This window comes from Mytilus californianus, unplaced genomic scaffold (assembly GCF_021869535.1).
Source record: "Mytilus californianus isolate M0D057914Y unplaced genomic scaffold, xbMytCali1.0.p SCAF_5, whole genome shotgun sequence".
Classification (NCBI taxonomy): Eukaryota; Metazoa; Mollusca; class Bivalvia; order Mytilida; family Mytilidae; genus Mytilus; species Mytilus californianus.
The window spans coordinates 101,232,735-101,253,308 of record NW_026262701.1 but is presented as its reverse complement, the minus strand read 5'-3'; the positions used below and the strand labels follow the sequence as shown (position 1 = coordinate 101,253,308).

General features: G+C 33.0%; 2 protein-coding genes across 2 annotated transcripts; both read left to right on the top strand.

The window, feature by feature from the left end:
• The first annotated feature begins 1,179 nt into the window (after positions 1-1,179).
• LOC127702836 (uncharacterized) lies at positions 1,180-6,947 on the top strand. The gene is made up of 4 exons (XM_052207138.1): positions 1,180-2,994; positions 3,905-4,030; positions 4,481-4,653; positions 6,895-6,947. Exons 1-4 carry the CDS (start codon positions 1,262-1,264, stop codon positions 6,945-6,947), a joined length of 2,085 nt encoding a protein of 694 aa, XP_052063098.1. The 5' UTR covers positions 1,180-1,261.
• Positions 6,948-14,465: 7,518 nt separating this feature from the next.
• LOC127702149 (uncharacterized) lies at positions 14,466-18,384 on the top strand. Its single transcript, XM_052206253.1, has 2 exons — positions 14,466-15,098; positions 16,710-18,384. The coding sequence occupies exons 1-2, from the start codon at positions 14,487-14,489 to the stop codon at positions 17,355-17,357; spliced, it is 1,260 nt and encodes a 419-aa protein (XP_052062213.1). The 5' UTR covers positions 14,466-14,486; the 3' UTR covers positions 17,358-18,384.
• The last annotated feature ends 2,190 nt before the right edge of the window (positions 18,385-20,574 follow it).

Here is a 20,574-nt window from a genome sequence, read left to right as displayed (position 1 = left end):
ACCCCCCACTTTGTATTTTTCGTAATACTGATAACATTTGGTTGTCTAATATATTAAAATCTATGTTTTCTTATGTAATGACTCTACCTTTATCGTTGACTATTCGCCAATATGTCTGTTATTCATGCACATGGTCGTATTTATCAGTGCAGTATGCTGCTCAGCAATGGCGATCCTGAAATTTCTGTTGTCCGATTATGGCGCCAAATTACAGGGAAGCAACTCGCGCCAGAAAAAATTACCGTATTTCACCAAAATAATCAAAATTTCGCTTTTTTATAACAAATAGTAAAATGTTAATCACATTTATATTCTGCTGTGGTTCAATGATATAATTACAAACATTATTTTATTTAAAGACATCAATAAAAATTCACAAGAAAGTAATTAATGGAGTGCACTGAAATCAGACCTCATGGGGTAGAGGGGTTAAACAAAAGCTCGTAACTTTTTTAAAAGCCTGGTGACCCCCATTTTATTTTACCTTAAAATGCTCGAAAAGTTCATAGCTTTGACATATCCGTTTTTAAAAAAAATCTACCGGGGAAATTTTACGAAAAATCGATTTAACCAATATTTTTAGGCTTAAACTGAAATTAGAAAATGCCAAATTTAGACATAAATCTGAAAATAAAAGGATTTTAAAGTCTAAAACAACCAAGGGGAACGTTTACATTTCAAATTTAATTGTTTTTTCACATAATAATCAAACTGACATGGTTCTAAAAGTCTTTGAATTTGATGTAGTCGTTATTGTTGTAAGGGTGGAAAAGTTTGGAAATAGGGTCAAAATAGCACATTTCGCTTCCATTTGAGGGGAAAACGAGCCTGGTGACCCCCTTTTTTCTTTTCATTTTTGGATTCAGCATAAAAAAATCTACAAAATATGTGAAAATAAAAAAATTCTACCGGGGGTCCTTATTGGGGTGAGCCACCTTAACTTAACAATAAATATCGTTGAATCTTTTCTATACCGGCGGACGACGAGTGCTAAGTGAAATTTCTAAGTGAGGTGAAGTGCATTGACAAAATAATGATTTGTTGAGGTTGAATGATAATGATACAGCAGCTTGAATTCTTAGAAGACCCCGTAAGACCCTCAAAAGGAACAACAAGTGGCTTTATTGTGACGTCTTTATCAGTACAATGACGTCAACACAAATCTGACGTGTACACAACGGACCCTTCATTTCGCTTCGACGTTGAGAAGACAGGAAAGAAAGTTTAGGACGATGCTGCTGTATTGATATTTTTTTCAAACATGAAAAGTAAGTCACCTGAAACATTCGTTTCACCAAAAACAAGAAGATCTGGCATAAGAAAATCTCCACGTTTTTCAGAATTTGAGAATGTTATAGAAAAGACTGAAGATCCGAAAAACAATGAAAAGGTTAGCAGCTACAATATTACGTCAAATGAACCAAATAAAAAATTTTTACATGACAACCCATTCGATAATAACCCATATGCAACAGAAGAACCTATTGATAAATGTACAGCAAATTTCAACCATGACAACAAAATACATCGCAATATCAAGGCTGATATTGATAAAATACCATCGCCAAGACAAACAGTAAGGCGTAAAATATCATTCGATGGTTCAGAAAATCTAGGAACAGTTCGAGATAGTGAATTGATTTCAGATGAAATAAATGAGGCAGAAATACCAAGACGAAAAAAGTTACGCAGCGAAATGACAGATGATGAATTATGGGAGGGGTTTCCACAAAATATTCGGTTTAAAAGACTTACACCACAAAAATGTGCGCTTGGTAAAATCACAGCTGAACAAAACGGAACCGCAACAACCAATAATGAAGCCGATAGTATAAAGATATCAGAAACGGTCGATAATATTGTGATCAAATCGGGCCTAAAAACATCAGCGACAGAATGGTCACCAGTGAAATCTAGAGCAATTGTTAATGTATTTGCTGATTTTCCTAAAGTGGTCCATGAAAATAACACGTGTTCTTTAAAGAATCTTAACCTCAATTCGAGTCCAAAACGACACTTCCCATTTACTACACCCACTAAAAGAAGCGCCAGATTACAAGAACGTCGAAAGAGTCCATCATTGCAGAACGACGAAGACTTTGCTTTGAAATATTTGACGAAAGACGACTTGTACAATGGTATTAATCAAACAGAACAAAAAAACAAACTTTATCCCAAAAAGCAGGTTCTAGAAGCTAATAATGAAGATGCAATTTTTAATCCTGATTTACAAAATACAAACGATAATGAAGCAATGAAAATACTTTATAGAGATGTTATTTCAAAGGAACACCAAGAAAATAACTGTGAAATCGATACCATGAATAACAAAATTGTTGAATTTGAGACAGAGAGCGTTTTATTACCTGAAATATTGCAGCAGTCTAAAGAGTACTGGAATACGGAAAAAGAAAACATTGGACATAACTTAGATACATCTGTTAGCAGTATTGACAGTATTGAGGAAGTAAACAATGAGGCATATCTAGAAACAGAAACAGAGACTAGTTTCTGTTTTCCACAAGACAATAATGAAAATACAAACAGCAAAGCTGACGATGACACGAAGTCTTCAATAAACCCCCGACCAGTAATAGTTGCTTCTTCACATATTTTACAAGACAAATATCCGGACAAAAAAGAAACGCTACAAATTTCAGTACAGTCTTCGTGTGAAGCTGTAAGTACAGACAATCCTGGTGTACCATCGTGTGAGAGATCTGCACTAAAATTGAGAATCAGGAAACTAAATGACAGGGCTGAGGTTATATGTTCCGGTAACAAAGACGATCATGCATATGTACTGAATACAACAAGGAACAATAAAGGCAGGAACACATCACATAAAAATGAAGCAAGGTCAAAACGGAAGAGGTTCTTATATAGCGATGGAGAATCATCTGTGAAGAGAAGAAGTCATAGAGTAGCCAATGCTTCTACAGTTGGAAAAGGTCCCGGTATGGCAGAAATCGAAACACCAGAGGAATTGGAAAGGTATTGTCAAAATAACAGTGCTTTGAATACTTATAAAAATAAGAAGATGTGGTATGATTGCCAATGAGACAACTCTACACAAGAGACATTGACATTGCCATTGAATCATAATTTGCAAGAATAGTGTATAGAATGGATTTAGGTATAAAGATTCCTACTGTATTCTATTTTACTATTATTTTATTATTCTATAATTCATTTCTTCTATGAAAATATTGGACTTTCTTAGCAGAAATAAAGTTTGGATGATCCCTGAAATAAAAAAAACAAATTTATTTCGTGTCGACTGGGCGATAAACATAAACTATGGAGGCAACTCTTGTTTCTGAACTACCAATTTTCATTTTTTCTTCTTTGAACCTACAAATGTTTCTATGAACTTAAACATAAATTAACTTTTTTAGATTTTGCATTTCACAAATGTCAAAAAGTCCAATTAAATCAAATCTGTATTGTTAATATTCATCATTGTATTCAACTATTGTATAATTTCATTGAGTATTTTTCCACATGACAAACATTTTTTCAACCTAGTATATATTTCGTTTTGTCTTCATAATATATTAAAGAATAAATAGAGATTTTTTGTATGGGTACGTCAATGAACAGCAACCCCCAAAAAAAACCCGAAACCCATCTAGTGGGCACATATAGATACGGTCGTCAACCAAAGACAAGTGTCAATACAATAAAACTCAAATCGCTCCAACTAATCAAAAGAAAATAGTAAATAAATTTCATAGTCTATGAAAGATCTGCCATTTACACCAATTCCCAAAATGGAAAACAACAAAAACATTGAGATGTGACAGAAGACAATCACTACTTGGATTCCTGACTTGTGACAATATTGTACGTGACTCATTCGTTCTTTTTTAATTTTTTAATAAATAACAATACTGTTTTTCAGAACAAAGACTGAACAGTGTAGCCCGTTAACAAAACAAGAGAAAACGAAGAAAAAGAACGTTCCAGAAGATGAACAATTATTGAAAAATAATCGAGTAGGAAAATACGCATGTATACTGTGGTCCAGGTTGGTATTAACTCTTAAAAGACTTGAAATGGTAGTAAGACTCGATATGCGAAAGTCTCCATTGGTTATCAATGTTCTAAATTTTAGGAAAAGGTACTTTCTATAGTAAAGCGCTGCGCAGAAATTTACTTACGCGTTCAAATGTAATGTTATACATGAACTTCTAAAATTTGCACTATAACAACAAATGATCCGCGGTTTGTTCTTCACAAAAGTTTTGGTGAAAAACGACTGATGATCTAGGTCTATCAGAGATATTTACAGAGATGTATTTAGGCTCGTGCGTCGACGAACAGCGAAGTCAGTTGGCTCGGTAAATTAGTCTGAATTACAGGACTCATTAAACAAGACAACTTAAACGTTCATTGTGTGTATGTCCTTCATTTACAGAAAGTGCCTATAAACAAAGCGTTGACATTTTAACCAGATTGTAATGTAATTCATTTTCAGTGAACATAGACGTCATTTTCAGCAGCTTCACACTGGTTCGTCTACAGAAGAGGTTGACAATTTGATGCGTAAAGCTTGGGAAGATCTTGAAGATCGAGACAAATTACGATACTTCACAAGGGCCAAAAACGCCATGAAAGATGAAAATAAACACTCAACTCAAACTGCAGCAGGTATATTGCATAATATGTACACAGAGCATGGCCGTAAGTATTCCGGCGTCACCAACAACTGTTTGCTATATATTTCATATAAAAACACAATTTCGAAAAATATTATTTTGAATGCATTTATGGTTTGATTCGCTGATCTTGTCTTTGACTTTTTGAAAGATATTCGAAATCCTCTGGTTTTATCAATGTTGTGCCATAAACAATTTTACTGCTAGCCCCTTCTTTCATAATTTCATTGCATATATAGTTTAAAACGCCATTTTTGAAAATCGCATAAAATCATAGTTTTTTTAAAAAAAAGGTGCCAATTTTAAATGTTTGAAAAATCTAGAGAGAATCATTTCCCATCATATTTTTAATGACTTTAATCTCAAAAACAAATGACTCGGACCTTCCATTTTTTCTGCTTTTAAATTTTTAGTTCCGTTATTTATGTACTCTCAATCTATAACAGTCTTTTAAAAAGCGTGTTATTTTTGAAACAGTTCAGTTGAAAGTCGCAGAATTGTCTGAAGTATATTTGTTTGTTTTGTAAAAGTTTTGGATCTGTTCAATTGTAAATTTTTTAACCTGATGTGAACATGTATGTTAATTGTTTATTATTTAGTTTGGTTGACATACACACGTGTTACTTACAGCAGAGACGCATGTATGTTTCTGGTTCCAGTGTAAGGCAAATGCCAAAAGAAATAACCAAATTGAAAAAATAAAAAAATAAACCTGTGACAGTTCTGCTTCTATTGGTACCAAGTTGATTAAAATTCAGCCAGAAATGATCCCATAATATTTTTTTTTAAGATAAAAGTATATGAAACATATAGCAAAAAAATGTATCTGACGGGCGAATATTTTTGGCCATGAACTTTACATGGACAACATAGGGACTGAACCACTTAAATTCGTGATCTTTTTTTGGAAATTCACATCACTTCACATGCTGAATTGATTTCCTAAATTTCGTCCATATTTGCAAGATCCAAATGTCTCCTACATGTATTAATGATTTTTATTTAAACCATTTGTCTTATATCAAGCTTGTAGTCAAATGGACTTAAATTAATAATAACAATTCAAAAGCAGACAAACTGAATATTTTCTGGTTTTGGCTCCATAAGTTCTTCCTTCAGAATCCGTGCTTATGCAAAAACGTCTGAATTTGAACTATATAGAAGTGAAGCTAAATTTTGAACATTTCAGGCTTGTTGTTCCCGTGTTTTGCCCTAAAAGGCTAAATTTTGAGGCGAAGTATACGTTATTACACGCCTCTAGCGGAATGGGATAATAAATAATGCGTCGTTTGTTATGCGGGTTATCTCCCTTATTCCAAGAAAGATAAAAAGGGCACACAACCGAGAATTGCCTTCGTGCGGTTTATCATGAGTGAAACAATACACCTGTTCTGTCTCAAAACTTTAACAACATGTTTAAAAAAAAATTCAGATCGACTCCAATCAGAAATCTGACTATCCGATTGTTAGTGAACATCACCCTGTTACCGCTGTTACCGTTTCAGACACGCCGGAGAGGGTACAAAATAAAACTTTTATAACAGAAAATGAATGAAAAGGCTTCACAACAAAAATATAACCAAATAAACAAATAACCTGTGACAATTCTGCTTAGATCTATTGGTACAATTTTGTTGAAATCCAGCTAGAAATTATCTCACAATATTTTTTTAAAAACCGTAGTTTCATACAGTAGCATAAAATTGTAGGTGACGAATACTTAAATGACATGATCGCATTGTGAATTTGTGTTGTGATCTATAAAGTTTCAAACAAAGACGTTGACATGATTGCCAATGAGACAACTCTCCAATAGAGACCAAATGACATAGAAGTTAACAACTATAGATCACCGTAAACAATGAGCAAAACCCATAACGCATAGTCAGCTATTATAAAAGGCCCGAAACGACAAAATGTAAACATTCAAACCTTAAAACTAACGGCCTGATTTATGTACAAAATAATGAACTAAAAACAAATATGATATACAACAAACGACAACGATTAAGTATATATTGCAATTGAAAATTTTAGCACATGTCTCCATTTTTTATAAAAAGTAAGAAGATACCAAGAGAGTTACCGCACATTAGTAGTACAACATTTACATGTCGAAGAACAAAGACGACGAAAAAAGAAATTAGAGCCAGTACACAAAACACTAACCAGAATCTTAAAATTCGGCACGAATATGATCGCATTTCTTAATTGTGATTTGTGTATCTTTCAGAAGAAGTGAATGAAAGTTTGAAGTCGAATCTTGTTCCTCAAGTCTCACTCTAAGATGATGACTAAATAGAATTTCATATGGTGGCCGGATAAGGCCATTTCGCGTGTTCTCCTTTCATATTCTGTAGGGCGAAAAACGCGAAATGGCTTAACTTCTCATTTTCGCGATTTCGCGATTGTCAATTACTGTCCACTTCTTTTGGTCATTTCGTATATTTGATCTGATTGGATAATAATTTTGATGATAACCTGACTGGATAGTATTATTTAAGTGTTTACGAATGTAAACTATTTGGTAGTGATAACGGGTAGCACTTGCTGTTTTTTTTTTTTATTTCATTACAGTTTCAGGAAAATAATCTGACACCTGTTTATTGCAATTTTACCCCTTCAAGGCAAATGGAGAGTATGTCATTCGATTTTTGCGAAATGATAGATGAAATGGGTTTAGACTCTTACATTTTTAAAGCTATTCAAAGAGATTTTATCTCTTTAATTTAAAAACCAATTTTGTCCAATTTTCATAGATTCTGCAGCTATACTACAAAATTCAACATACTCTTCTCTATCCCGATGATACTATCATCGGGATCAAAAGGAGTATGGCTAGGAAGACCTTAAATTGGCACTAAAAATAAAACTTTGTAATATCATATTTAAAGACTAAACTTTATTACAAAGATTTTAAATATGCAATTGTAGAAAAACAAAATACCTTTGTTGTCTGTTGTTCGTTTTAACAATGTAGGCAGCTTCAAAAGTATATGTTAACTAGTGGCCAAATTGTCTGTATGTATGCATTTGTATGGTATATATCCTTCGACCAAAAGGACTTTTTTTACAAAAAGATGTATATACAATATGGGTCAGATACACATTATAACAAAATTTTTGTGATCCTTGTATGATTTGTACTCGTCAGGTATTTTTATTTCTAAAATTAATTTTCACGGAATTTAAGTGCCAATATGGTCCTGAACCTACTCTTTTTAAAACAAGCATTATATTAAATGTAATCTCTTTTCATTATCTGAAAACACAATTATTATCGCACTGCACTAGGTAAACTCTTACAGCATTACATTATGAAAAGTATCCTAGAATTACGCTAGTTACATTCGTACAGCATACTGAGTACATTCTAATTGCATTGCACTAGGTATATTTATAGCATTACACTAGGTATATTTATAGCATTACACTATACACAATGTTATAGCATTACCCTATACGCAATGTTATAGCATTACACTATACACAATGTTATAGCATTACACTATATATAATGTTATAGCATTACGCTAAACACAATTTTATAGCATTAAACTATACACAATGTTATAGCATTGTACTATAGGCAATGTTATAGCATTGCACTATATACAATGTTATAGCATTGCACTATACACAATGTTATAGCATTACACTGTATACAATGTTATAACATTTCACTATACACAATGTTACACCATTACACTATATACAATGTCATAGTATTACACTATACCATATGTTATAGCATTACACTATATACAATGATAATTCTTATATGATTTGCATATCTACAGATACTTAAATTTGATTGGTCCGTTAGCATTTTTTCCCTTGGTTTACACTTCGATAGACCATGTTGCCGAAACTATTTTCGTAACCTTCATTGTGATCTATTCATGCGCGATACAGATGCATGGGAACAAAGGGTTCAAGCAAATGGAGTTTGAAAAAAACCAAATACATAACTGTTATTTCTATTTTAGTGAATAATAAAAAGAAATGATACATTAAAGCTTGGAAAATGTATAAATTTACAACAAAATAAAATTCCGCGAAATTTCATGAATGAGCTTGCCGTATTAACGTCATGGGAAACTTGACGTCATACGAATGAAAACTCTCAAGATGAAGCCATTCAGTTACTTGTACGCTTCAAATTTAAATAATATCTCATTAAAATGAAGTTTTTGAGGTATGTGTTATTTCATTTTAGATTCTATTGCATTAATCGAACATTAATGGATTTCAGAAAGTCAATATGGCGGCTTACTCCTTAGTTACGAAATGTCAATTGTGCATTTGATGATAAATAGTAGCCAATGTACCTAAAATTGTTAATTAAAAATTGCAAATGTTTGAGTTGAGAATTATAAGGATTAAACACATTTTTTCTAGCGGTTATTGATGTGTAAACTGGGCCGCTGACTCACAAACTTTACATAAATGTCCTTCGGACTTTTATTCAGTTTGTGAGTTAATCGCCCCAGTTTACACATCAATAACCTCTAGAAAAAATGTGTTTAATCCTATAATATAGCATTACACTAGGAACGTCTTGTAGTAAATGCACTGGATATGTCTATCTTTTAGTATTACATTAGGTGCATTTTTTTGTCTTGAATATGCATAAAATAGGTTCCACGGGAAGTTAAATCAAAAAACTTCGATCTGTTCTTTTTTGTTAAAATGTATAGGGGGGGGGGGGGGGGGGTCTACTTTTGACCTTTTACAGACATGAACATGTTCTGAATAATATGAACTGGATACTGAAAAAATAATGCATTAATGGTTCAAGAAATATATTCTTTTGTTTCTGCAACTCCGTTCAGCCAGTAAACATTATACACGTGTTTTGTAATGTAACTGAAGAAAAGAGCAAGCAATCGAGACAGGAAATTTTGTGAAATGAAATTGCAGAATTGTGTTACGTGCATGTGTGCGAATTAGATATTTCGTATTTATAGCAGCGGAAATGGTGAGGATGAAAATATGCTGAAAATGAGGCTTACTTTTTTGTGAATTGATAAATACAAACACGCAGAAATAAAATTTTAAAAAGACGTGTGCATTGGACCCCAATATTATAATCTTTCAAAATGTATAGATTAATCATTCTGATGACGAAATCAAACACGATCAGTAACTTTTGATATTGGATTCGTAAAAATCAGGACAATACAAGCATTACAAAAAAGGCGTGGACAACTGTTCAATTTAGATAAGATGGAAGTATACTATATATTACTAATAGAATAACTAATCGAAGAATTCAAATAGAGAAAAATATTCAACGAGTGACCGAACAACACATTAACGAGTTCTGTGCCACAGGGCCGATTATCGGCCCAAAGTCATACTCCTGTCAGTGCCAAAGGGCCGATGAATTGAAATAATGTTATGAACTACGTAATGTACTATGACGTCGCCGTTTTTGCGCTAAATTTAATTCCTCCATCTTGTAATTTTCGCGCGCTTTTTTACCAATATTAAAAAATATGGTTTATGAAATTTATAAAAATAAAATTATGTAAGGATCCTTTTATAAATATTATAGAATAATAGATATATAATAATTTTATTATATTTAAAAGTATAGAATCTAAAATTTACTTTCTTTTTTTCGGCGCTTTTGCAGTATATTTTATATATGCATTTTAGGCTTACTTTCCTGAAATTTTCAAGGGTTTATTTCAAAAAATGTATCATAGTAAAAAGAATAAAAGTAAAAATGTAAATACATAAAATATAGAAGATAGTAATTATTAAAATAAGAACAAAATACCTTTACAAAGAACGGGTGAGAAAAACGCAAGTAAAAATTTAAAAAAAAAACCTCAAAAACGTGAAAAGATGAAAAGTACGCCAAAAAGTGCAGTGCACATTAATGACGTAATTGAGCTAATGACGTCATCCATTAATGTATCCACCGGATTATGGCTTATCCTAACCCTTGGTTTCGTGTTTATCCTCCGGCCGAAGTTAGGGATCACACACAATTTTAGAAATGTAGGACATAAAAGAATGCTGCCGAGAAATGCCAGACCCATTGCCTATTTCATGCTGATTTTCAACAATTCATTCAATGAAGAAGTTTGTCTTGAAAACAAACAGGTAGTTTTAAGCCCATGTTCCTTTAAAAAAAAACACCAGTGAATTTTTATGCATGGAATAAATTTTAATGAAAAAACTTTACTGCGTTCAAATTTTTGAGACTATATTTATATATACGGCATACGTTAGGAAAGGCCAAACAGTTAAACAGAAATAATAAATCAAGGGGTTGAATACAAGAGATACAAATAATCTATCTTCGATCGGTTCATGTGTTTACTCATTTATTATTTTGTCCCTTCTCTCAACGTATTATCCCTCCATACTAGTCTTTATAAAAAAAAAAGAAAGAAAGAAAAAAAAAAGCGCACACAATCCTCAGAACTTTGTGAACAATTATAAAACTTTAAATTACAATTACAGTGAATAATTATTGTACGCCTGTCCAGAATTAAGAACACGAACACATTATTTTTCATATTAAGGTACGATCCCGGGGGGGGGGGTTACTGACTATCCTTTCGGGTATAACTGTGCCGACAGCACTTGCCAAATCATACCCTGTTATAACCAGAAAACATTGAAAAACATATCCAGTTCTAAACAGAAATATTGAAAATATACCCTGTTCTAGACACGCTCAGAAAATGTATACCCTGTTCTAGACACGCTCAGAAATATGCACCGGGAATGATCCTGTTCTAGACCGTATAAAATAGATGCTGTTCTAGACCCGGGTTCTAGACGGTATCTTAAACAGTCAAATAAGCGATCCTGTTCTAGACAAATCCTTTGTTTAAAAAAGACCATGTTCTCACCAGCAGGGCATGAAAAAGCGACCCTGTTCTAACCAGCAGGACATGAAAAAGGGACCCTGTTCTAACCAGCAGGGCATGAAAAAGTGACCCTGTTTTGCAGCACACTCGTACCACTAAAAATATAGGAAGTAACACCCCCGGGGGTACGATAGAAGTTTTATATTAAGAGAACTCTCACAATGTTAGATCTCGCCTCCATTTTATACAATTATTAATTGATGACATTTTCCGAATTTTCCGAAGATCATTTGACAAGAAATCGTGCCTCTCTTGGGGTCTTGAATGATGAAAGAAATAACCAACATTTGAGAAAATTGCCTGGTCGAAACTGAAGAAAGAGATTGTTCTGTATATTCTGTACGATATGTCCCTGGTGGCAGGAAAAGGTCGAAACATATATAATTATATGTGTTCTCTGTCGTAAAGTTGTTCATAAAACATGTTATAAGAAACACAGCAGACGATGTAACACTGATGAATAAAAAATCTTTCTTGATAAATGATTATATGATATGAATCTTGACTTTTGTATCCCAAGCTCATGTAATGAAATTATTCATAAAGAATAATCACAAACTTTCTTTTATAAGTAGTGATAACTTAATTTGAAATAGTTCTTTTTCATATTACGGACTTTTGACTCAGTCTGAAGTATATGATTTTTAGACAGGTTACCTTCTCTGTGGTAGGACATTTCTGGTCTCTATTCAAGTAAGAGCAACTGAAAGAAGTAGGGTCATGCTTACAATCAGTGAAATTAGTTTGTCATGTATAGAAAACATAAATCAGTTTATCCATCCCCCCCCCCCCCCCCCCCCCCTCTCCAAAAAAAAAAAGTTTTACCAATTGTAAGCTTGATTTTACTTTATCTAGTTGCTCTTACTCGAACGGGGACCAGAATATCTTTCAACAGAGTAGGTAACCTGTCTAAATATTATTAACTTCGGAGTCAAAAGTCGGTAATATGAAAATAAACTATTAAAAGGTTGAATTCCCGCCAATTTTCAGTTAAAATCTTTTGGCGCTATCAAACCTGTACTATGACGTCGACGTTATTTGCGTAATCGTAAAGACAATAAAAAAAGCCTTGGCATTGAAGGGGTTTTGTTTACAATACACCTTATCGCTATTCCCGCTTGACCCGAGAATCTGTCCCGCTCGAACTTTTGACGTCATACAATAATCACTTTTCCATTGTGGCGTCAGATATTTTCTATTATGACGTCAAAATTTTACGGGAACTTGTGTGATGTCCAGTAATGGCGGATAAATAGCGATAAGGTGTATTTGTTTGGCAGCGAAAGGGTTAATTCACGAATGCGCGTAGCGCATGAGTTAATTATCAGTGTTGTTCGGTCACGAGTTGAATATTTTTCGATATTTGAATTCTTTTTTGGTTATTCTTTTTATTACATTGGCAATGGGATTCACAATTTGTTTTGATCCGACGTTATGGACGTCTTGACAACGCCTATTGTTGTATGACGTCAGAGAGTGAAATAACCACGTTTATTTCACATGTGAAATTATCGGTTTTTATTTGACTGGGAAATCAATGTAATTCAATGCTACCAATGTAATAATATTATATGATAGATATTGCCATTTGAAAGCCGACAGTAACTTTCTTTCATTTGCAGTACAAATATTCTGCGCATTTGCATTTTTTTGGCCGCTAAAATATCCGTGAAAATTATTCAGTCTATCTTATCAATTGAATACTCTTTAGCATCTGCAATAATTTATAGCAAAATGGCTGGTACACACACACAATTTGCAAACGGCATGGCACAACAGTGCAATAGCGTTACTTATATAAAGCGTAGACATTGTGACGACGTCACTGTAGACATCAATAACGTTGCCGAATATTTTTCATTTTTTTTTCTCTAAACAAAAAATTAAACTTTCAAAAGATCTAGTGATATATAGTACAAGGCCAACTTGTGTTTTTTCACTAAACATTTCATATAAAACTACGTTTTTAAAAAAAAATATTGTGGGGACATTTCTGGTTGGATTTTAATCAACTGGTACCAATAGAAGCAGAATTATCACAGTCTCATTTGTTTATTTGGTTATATTTTTATTGTGGCGCGTTTTCAATTTCTGATGATTTAAACACAAGTATTATTCTATGTTCATAAATTTGTTATATATTTCAACCAAATTAAATTGTAAAAAATGATCATACATGTTCATATTTTGAATCAAAAATAATTGATGACAAAACTATGACCAAATAGACATAGATACTTTAGACAATTCTGCGCCTTTTAACACCGGTTTTATATGAAATATATATAAAAAAAAAAAAAGAAAGGTGACGTATAAATTGTGCCATGCACAGTAGCTTGAAAATAAGCACATGTGCTAAGGACTTTGTTGGCACCATTTTTGAATCATACATCGAAAAAAAAATACTGTGCACTAATAAATTAAAAAAATATTAAGAATGTAAAAATACCTGCCTATTTTCATGATTTTCCCTATATATTTTTTGTATTTTTTTGGCATATCATGCTCTTGATTTCAACAGCTCTTATCTCAAAAACAAAAACGGTTACCTTCAATTTTAATGTCATTATCTGGTTTATTTTAAAAGCAAAAAATCAAAATTCATATATGTGAAATTCAAGAAATATTTGTGGAGAAGTTAATTACAGACACTTCGTCTCGACTTATGATATTATGCTTTAACAAAATCATTAGAATTTCTCACATAATTTTATGAGTTTGAATTTTACATGATATTCGTCTTAAATTTCTCGGTGTGCTGAACTCAGTCATTGGTTTAGGGCAGTTGTATTTTTGGATATTTTTTTCGTTCTTTTTTTGAACTATATTTTACTTTACATATCTTAATACAAGTCTGAAATCAATTTTACATAATTTTATTATTTTCCCTCATATAGACATAGCAGAAGAAGATAAACTTTCTTGTCCAGCTATGACAAGGTTTCTGTCCCTGTCATCCTTAGAACAAGACGACGAACTAAAACGTTGGCTGAAATTCTTTTATGAAGTTTCGCCAAATGAATATGCAAAATTAAAAACTTTGGAAAAACCAAAACAGAGGAAAGAGGAACTTAAGTCAAAACAAAATAAAGACCCACTTCAGTATTACAGGAGGATTTTATATCAGAGCATTTTAGACTCAAAAGACAAAATTAAAGAGATATATGAACGCAAAAGGCAAAGACAACAAGAAATTGTAAAAGAATCATTTGGAGCTATTGTAAAGCAACTCATTACAGGAAATTCAGCAGACGACATGAAATTTTCACGAGATGTAGTTTCCAAAAAATTGGCAGAAGTTCTTTTTGATTTGCAATATCTTGAGAAAGAACGGAGAGTTGGTGTCTCTGGTGCTCCAGTCCAATCAGAAAGCTTTGAAAACTTGGTAAATAATTTGAAAGCAGATGATAGGACAGATAACAGTACAATATGTGAACCGGTACTAGACGCAGATAAAGGTTATGAAAACGAGAAATGTGACGTTATTAATTTAGACGAGGTGAATGACAATGAAAACGTTTTTTTACAGGAATTACTTGATAAGGTGAATAGTATTTATATCATATATGTTTGTATAAATGAACTTTACATGATTGAGGAAATAAGCAAAGTTCTGTTTCTTAAGGGAGCTACCATTGGATTTTTATGGGGGGGGGGGGGGGGGGGGGGGTTGGCTAGGATGAAAAATTTTGTCCAGCCTATTTATTTTTCCCTCTATTCGGTCCTGCCTTTTTATTTTTCACTCTATTCCGTCCTGCCTTTTTTTTTAGTTTATCCTGACTTTTTTTTTTACATAAATTGTCATCCTGCCTATTTTTTTTGCAAATAATCTCATCCTGCCTTTTTTTTTTACTCAAAACTCCTGTCCTGCCTATTTTTTTCAAATTTCATCCTAGCCCCCCATAAAAATTAAATGGTAGCTTCCTAATACAGATTAGTTTTACAAAAGTAAGGAGATATGATTACCAATGAGACAACTACCCCAACTATTGCAATCAGCTTGTCCACTCGTCCATCAAATACTGTCCTCGCACTTTGTTTGAAAATAAACAGAATAACTTCATATTATTTAGTTATCAGCTTGACAGTGATTAGTTGTAACGTATGAACTCTTTCCGGATTTGTTAGATACCTACAGTGGAATGACATAAGTATTTGTCATTTGCGACTTTTCGCTTTTAATTTCATATAATACTACATTAATAAAAAAAAGATATTGTGGGGTGATTTCTTTTCGGATTTTTATCAACTTGATACTACCAGAAGGAGAATTGTCACATGTTGAATTGGTTATTTGATTCTAAATTTACCTTTGCAGTCTTCACGATAAACTTTTGAATCCACAAGCCCGAAGCTCAATTTTACGAAAATTTTAGATGTATTATGTTGGCTTGTAGAGAAGAATTTTACCAGCCTGAAAGCAATTTTACAAGCCTGGGCTTGTGGACTTGTGGTTTAGCGTGAAGACTGCATTGTCATATTTGATGATTTAAAACAAAACAACTGAAGACAAAAACATCAACAACTAAACAAATGAAATTAAGATAATTCTGCATTTTTCTAAGCCTGGTTTGTAAAAATCAAAACACAAACACTTTTAAAATAATTTTGTGATAAAATCTGTGATTTTATAAATGTATAGGGGGAAATAAAGGTAAGGTGACGAATACTTATTTTATGCACAGTACTTCCTATCAGCCGATACTTTGAATTTTTCAATATGTTCAATTAAATCAAAAATTATCGTCACATATTTCTCAAACACCTCTATAAAATAAAAGGACTTCAAGTTGGTTAGCAACTCAACAGTGATAAGTTGTAATGTGTGTTCGTTTTTGGATCTGTAGGACATTACTTCCTTTTTTTCAATACTTTGAAAACGAGTTGGGATATGCTTTATAGGACCACAACGCATGAATTCTTGTTTGAACAATTATCATCAATATTTGATAAAGACTAGGAGCCAGAGAGAATCGAAATTATTATTTGTATTTATAATACTAGTATTCATTATGTTGGTTTTAAATGCATTAGGATATATTTTGAAAATGTCACTTTGTCAATGGTTAGAAAGTCAGCTACAGATGTGTAAATGATGGTTGTTTTTTTTTTCGCAATATCAAATATCAAGACGAGTTCTTATCTTTATTTCCAGATTGTCGATAAAGATTTGCCCCTTTTGGAAGTAGATTCTCTACAGGAAGTTTTAGAACCAAGTAAGACTGAAACAGATGACGAGCAGATGTTTTCAGCGGAAATATTCGAACAATTGTCTTCAATATTTGAACAACACGCAAAGAAAGAAGTGATTATAAACGACGAGAAACCCGAAATACGTAACCCTGCAAGCATTCTCAACAACTGGGTTTTGGCTGATCAGTTTAGGTCACTGGCTAGAGGCACAAATTATAATTCTATGTACTCTCTTATAGACAGAAAACATTTGTTACCATTCCTTCATGCAAGAGAGAGGACAAAGTGTTACATGGGCGTAAATAAGCCACAAAACATTTCACCTAACTCCTCAAAACCAAAAGCTGAACGCGAACGGTATCAGGCTAAAATTGATCGGTTAAATTTTCAGAAACCAACAGTTATACATACTCGTCCTACCCCAGCTATACACATGGTTGGGACTCCGAGATATAGACTACAAGTTCCACAGGTTAGACCGGCGATTCAAATGGCATCACCACACAGTCTTATACGTCGGGCACCACTTGGCCAAACATTCGTCAAATTCACCTCCCAACCTCTTGGTCGTTATCGTGTCTTCTCTGTTAGGCAAACTAAGGGTAATTGATGACTGCTATGATTGATGGACAACTAACTATTCATAAAACAAACTTGAGCATTAGAAGATTGAAATTCTATCTCCAGTGTCTTTCTTAACCGATAATCTGTGATATATATCTCTATTTCTATTTTAAATATTCGTATCTACATTGTTAAGAATTAACATATATATTGAACTGTTATATCGTATTGAATTAGTTTCCAGGAAAACTTATTCGCTTTAAGACCTCTATTCTTTGCATGGCAGTGCATTGCATTTCTGTGGAAAAATTGCATTTCGCTTTATTTGCTAGATTATGTAAAGATGGATGTCAGAAGAAGGATCTCATGAAAAATATACCGTGCTCTGTAAGATTAAACAAATGGAGGGAGACAATATTTATTTTTATATTTGTATGGAGTTGCCTTCGGTTATGTGACATTTAAATCTGATACATTCTAGACAATGTCTTTGTCACAAAGCATATTACATTTTGGTTTTGGGCGCCTTTATTTTTTTGTTGCTATATTGTAATACAGTTTTTCTAGAATTCGTTATATATTGGTAAAAATAAGATGTCACGATTTGGAGATTGGATATATACATAAAGATGTTTTACGTCTACAAGTCGACGAATGATAATTAATATGAAATAAAACATTCTGAAACACATTGGTAAAACGTAACAGGATGACGTTTGCTCACGGTTTATGTTTTGAAACTTCCTTAACCTTAAAATTTTCGAAAGTCAAAAATTGTATATAATAATATCTTTACTAGCTGTTGTACCATGTGTGTAAAAGAACTGAACCTTGTCCCCAAAAAAAACCCAACAATATTATCAAGAAAATAAAAATTGAATTGTGACAGTAGTATCTTTTGAACTGAAACATGCTAATGTCACTTTTTCATACTTATGCTAGTTGGTATATAGTATAAATACAAATCACATGTAGTAGAGCCTATCCTTACCTTTTTTATGCCCATCGCTGCATATGGTATAAAGTTTAAAGCCAGTTCGTCCATCTGTCTTAACTTTGTTGTTATAATTATAGGGTCCTCATTTAAGTCTGATTCAAATTAAAAAATGAATTTTTACTGATATATGACAGTATTTGTTATTTTTACTTTTATATTATTTATGACAGTTTGTTATATAGTTTCCTTGCTAGATGTAATTCATAATTTGTTGATATTACCGCGCAGCTGTGTTCTTTGACATATGCACAGATGCATTGCGACTGAAATTCTGTCAAAGGATTATGCTTTCACCGATCCTAAGGTCGTCTTTAATTTGCAGTTAGATGGCGTTTTTACTGCGTATTGAAGGCCTGGACCTTAAAATGAAGAACAGCAATAAAAGCACCATTCCCTTTATTATTGGTTTTCCATGATTTTGTGTCATAAATTGATACACCATATGCTTTATTGACTACTATTTGTATTTGGAGGACAAAGGACATGTTTTACGTTAAATTAAGGGCACTTAACTATGATAAAAAAAAGTCATAAAAAATCGATGTTTAAAAAATATGCTCCCATCTGAGGGCGTCAGATAGCACTTGTTGACTTTCGTTGCCATGTGTTAGATTTCTTTTCATTTGGTAGTGGTGTTTTATTTGCTCCTATTTGTTGAACGTAAATTTCTCAGTATGTTCTGCCTATCTTTATTTTCAGTGATGTTTTTGATTTAAGAGATAGTATTGTTTTCATTGGTGAGGGACTTTTGCAACAGCGATTATAGTGAACGTTGTGTCTTATTTTAGGGCAAATGTCTGTTCGTTTGTTGGTGTTTAAGTGAGACAGGTCATATTTATATGTTTCGATAGTTGTTCTGCATTGGGTTCTGTAACGTTTGCTTTGAGCATCTTAACAGATGATGACTTGCTTTACTCACTATATGACAGTGCAGAATGAAATTTACCCCGAAGTACATCCGCCGATATTAGAGTATAATGGCATGAGTTCAAATCAACAGATTACTTTGGGCTTGCTTTCGGTAACTTTGAACATATGACGTTGATGGCAGATCTTTGGTAGTCTCCTTTTAATTTGATCGTAAGTGTTCTGGACTTGGGTAATGACGAGTTTGATAAATTGTATCGACAATTGTCTTTTGTTGAAGACTATCTGTTGACCTCTAGCCCTCTACTTTTATTTTGCTGGAATTGATAGGCTAGCCAGGAAAAAAACTAAAATTCGAATACCAGCAATGAGCTAATAACATGAGAATACTTCATTAAAATGAAAATAATGATATTGAACACGGCTAATATTTCATGCATCTGATTTGTCTGATGAAATTTGTGTACAAAGTATCGTACCTTGTCTAATGCATACGGGTAAGTTGAAGTCTATACAAAAGCGTTTCGATAAAATGACCTAAATGATAACAAAAAGCTCTAAGGAGCCTACGGCTAACCAGGCCGTGAATACTTTGTTTGAAATAGATATACCGGTAGTAAGTGGCTTATTCCATAAATGAGATATTAAAAGTGGGGTATTGATGGAACATGTAATGATACTGGCTACATTAGAAAACAAACTAAATTCCTAGGACCATAAATTTGGATCCAAAATATTTTAGAGGTGAAAATTGGATACTATTAAAGTTTCCACCAAGTGTGAAGAACTTTCCGTGTGTCTTTTCTAGAAAACTGCAATTTTGCATAAATTTGCACTTTCAAGGACCATAACTTTAGAAGCAAGAATACCTTGTGCTTTTTTGCGATCGGAACCAAGTGAGGGTAGTTGGTAGAAGTCCTTCCAAACATCATTCTTGCCAAGTTTAACGCGCGTCTGACGTATAAGACTTTAATCCTGGTGTCTATGATGAGTTTTTTTTTTATTTCACATTGGCCTAGTGATTTTAGAAAAGAATATGCCTGCAAAAGGGTGATTTTCCATAGCTTCTTAGGAAAAATGTTCGAAATGCTAAGGATTTTCGACCCCAGGAATAGGTTCTTATGTAAACTGTATTTGGCAAAACTTTTGGAATGTCGGGTTCTCAATGCTCTTCAACTTCGTACTTTTTAATTTTTTTTTATTCAAGCGTCACTGATGAGGCTTTTGTAGACAAAACGCGAGTCTGGTGCACAAAATTATAATTTGATGATGTTTTTCAAAATCATAAAAAATATAACAAAACCAAACACCTTCAAATTGACTGTTAAACTGTTATTGCATTGATACCCTTTTTAAATGTATGCATGATTATTATAAAGCAACGAACTATTATATAGTG

What these genes read in the sequence shown, in the direction of transcription:
- LOC127702149 (XM_052206253.1), top strand. Translation starts at nt 14,487, where the DNA reads ATGACAAGGTTTCTGTCCCTGTCATCCTTAGAACAAGACGACGAACTA. An exon ending in TACAGGAATTACTTGATAAG is followed by an intron (nt 15,099 to 16,709) that starts GTGAATAGTATT and finishes CTTTATTTCCAG; the next exon opens with ATTGTCGATAAAGATTTGCC.
- LOC127702836 (XM_052207138.1), top strand. Translation starts at nt 1,262, where the DNA reads ATGAAAAGTAAGTCACCTGAAACATTCGTTTCACCAAAAACAAGAAGA. An exon ending in ACACCAGAGGAATTGGAAAG is followed by an intron (nt 2,995 to 3,904) that starts GTATTGTCAAAA and finishes ACTGTTTTTCAG; the next exon opens with AACAAAGACTGAACAGTGTA. An exon ending in GCATGTATACTGTGGTCCAG is followed by an intron (nt 4,031 to 4,480) that starts GTTGGTATTAAC and finishes ATTCATTTTCAG; the next exon opens with TGAACATAGACGTCATTTTC.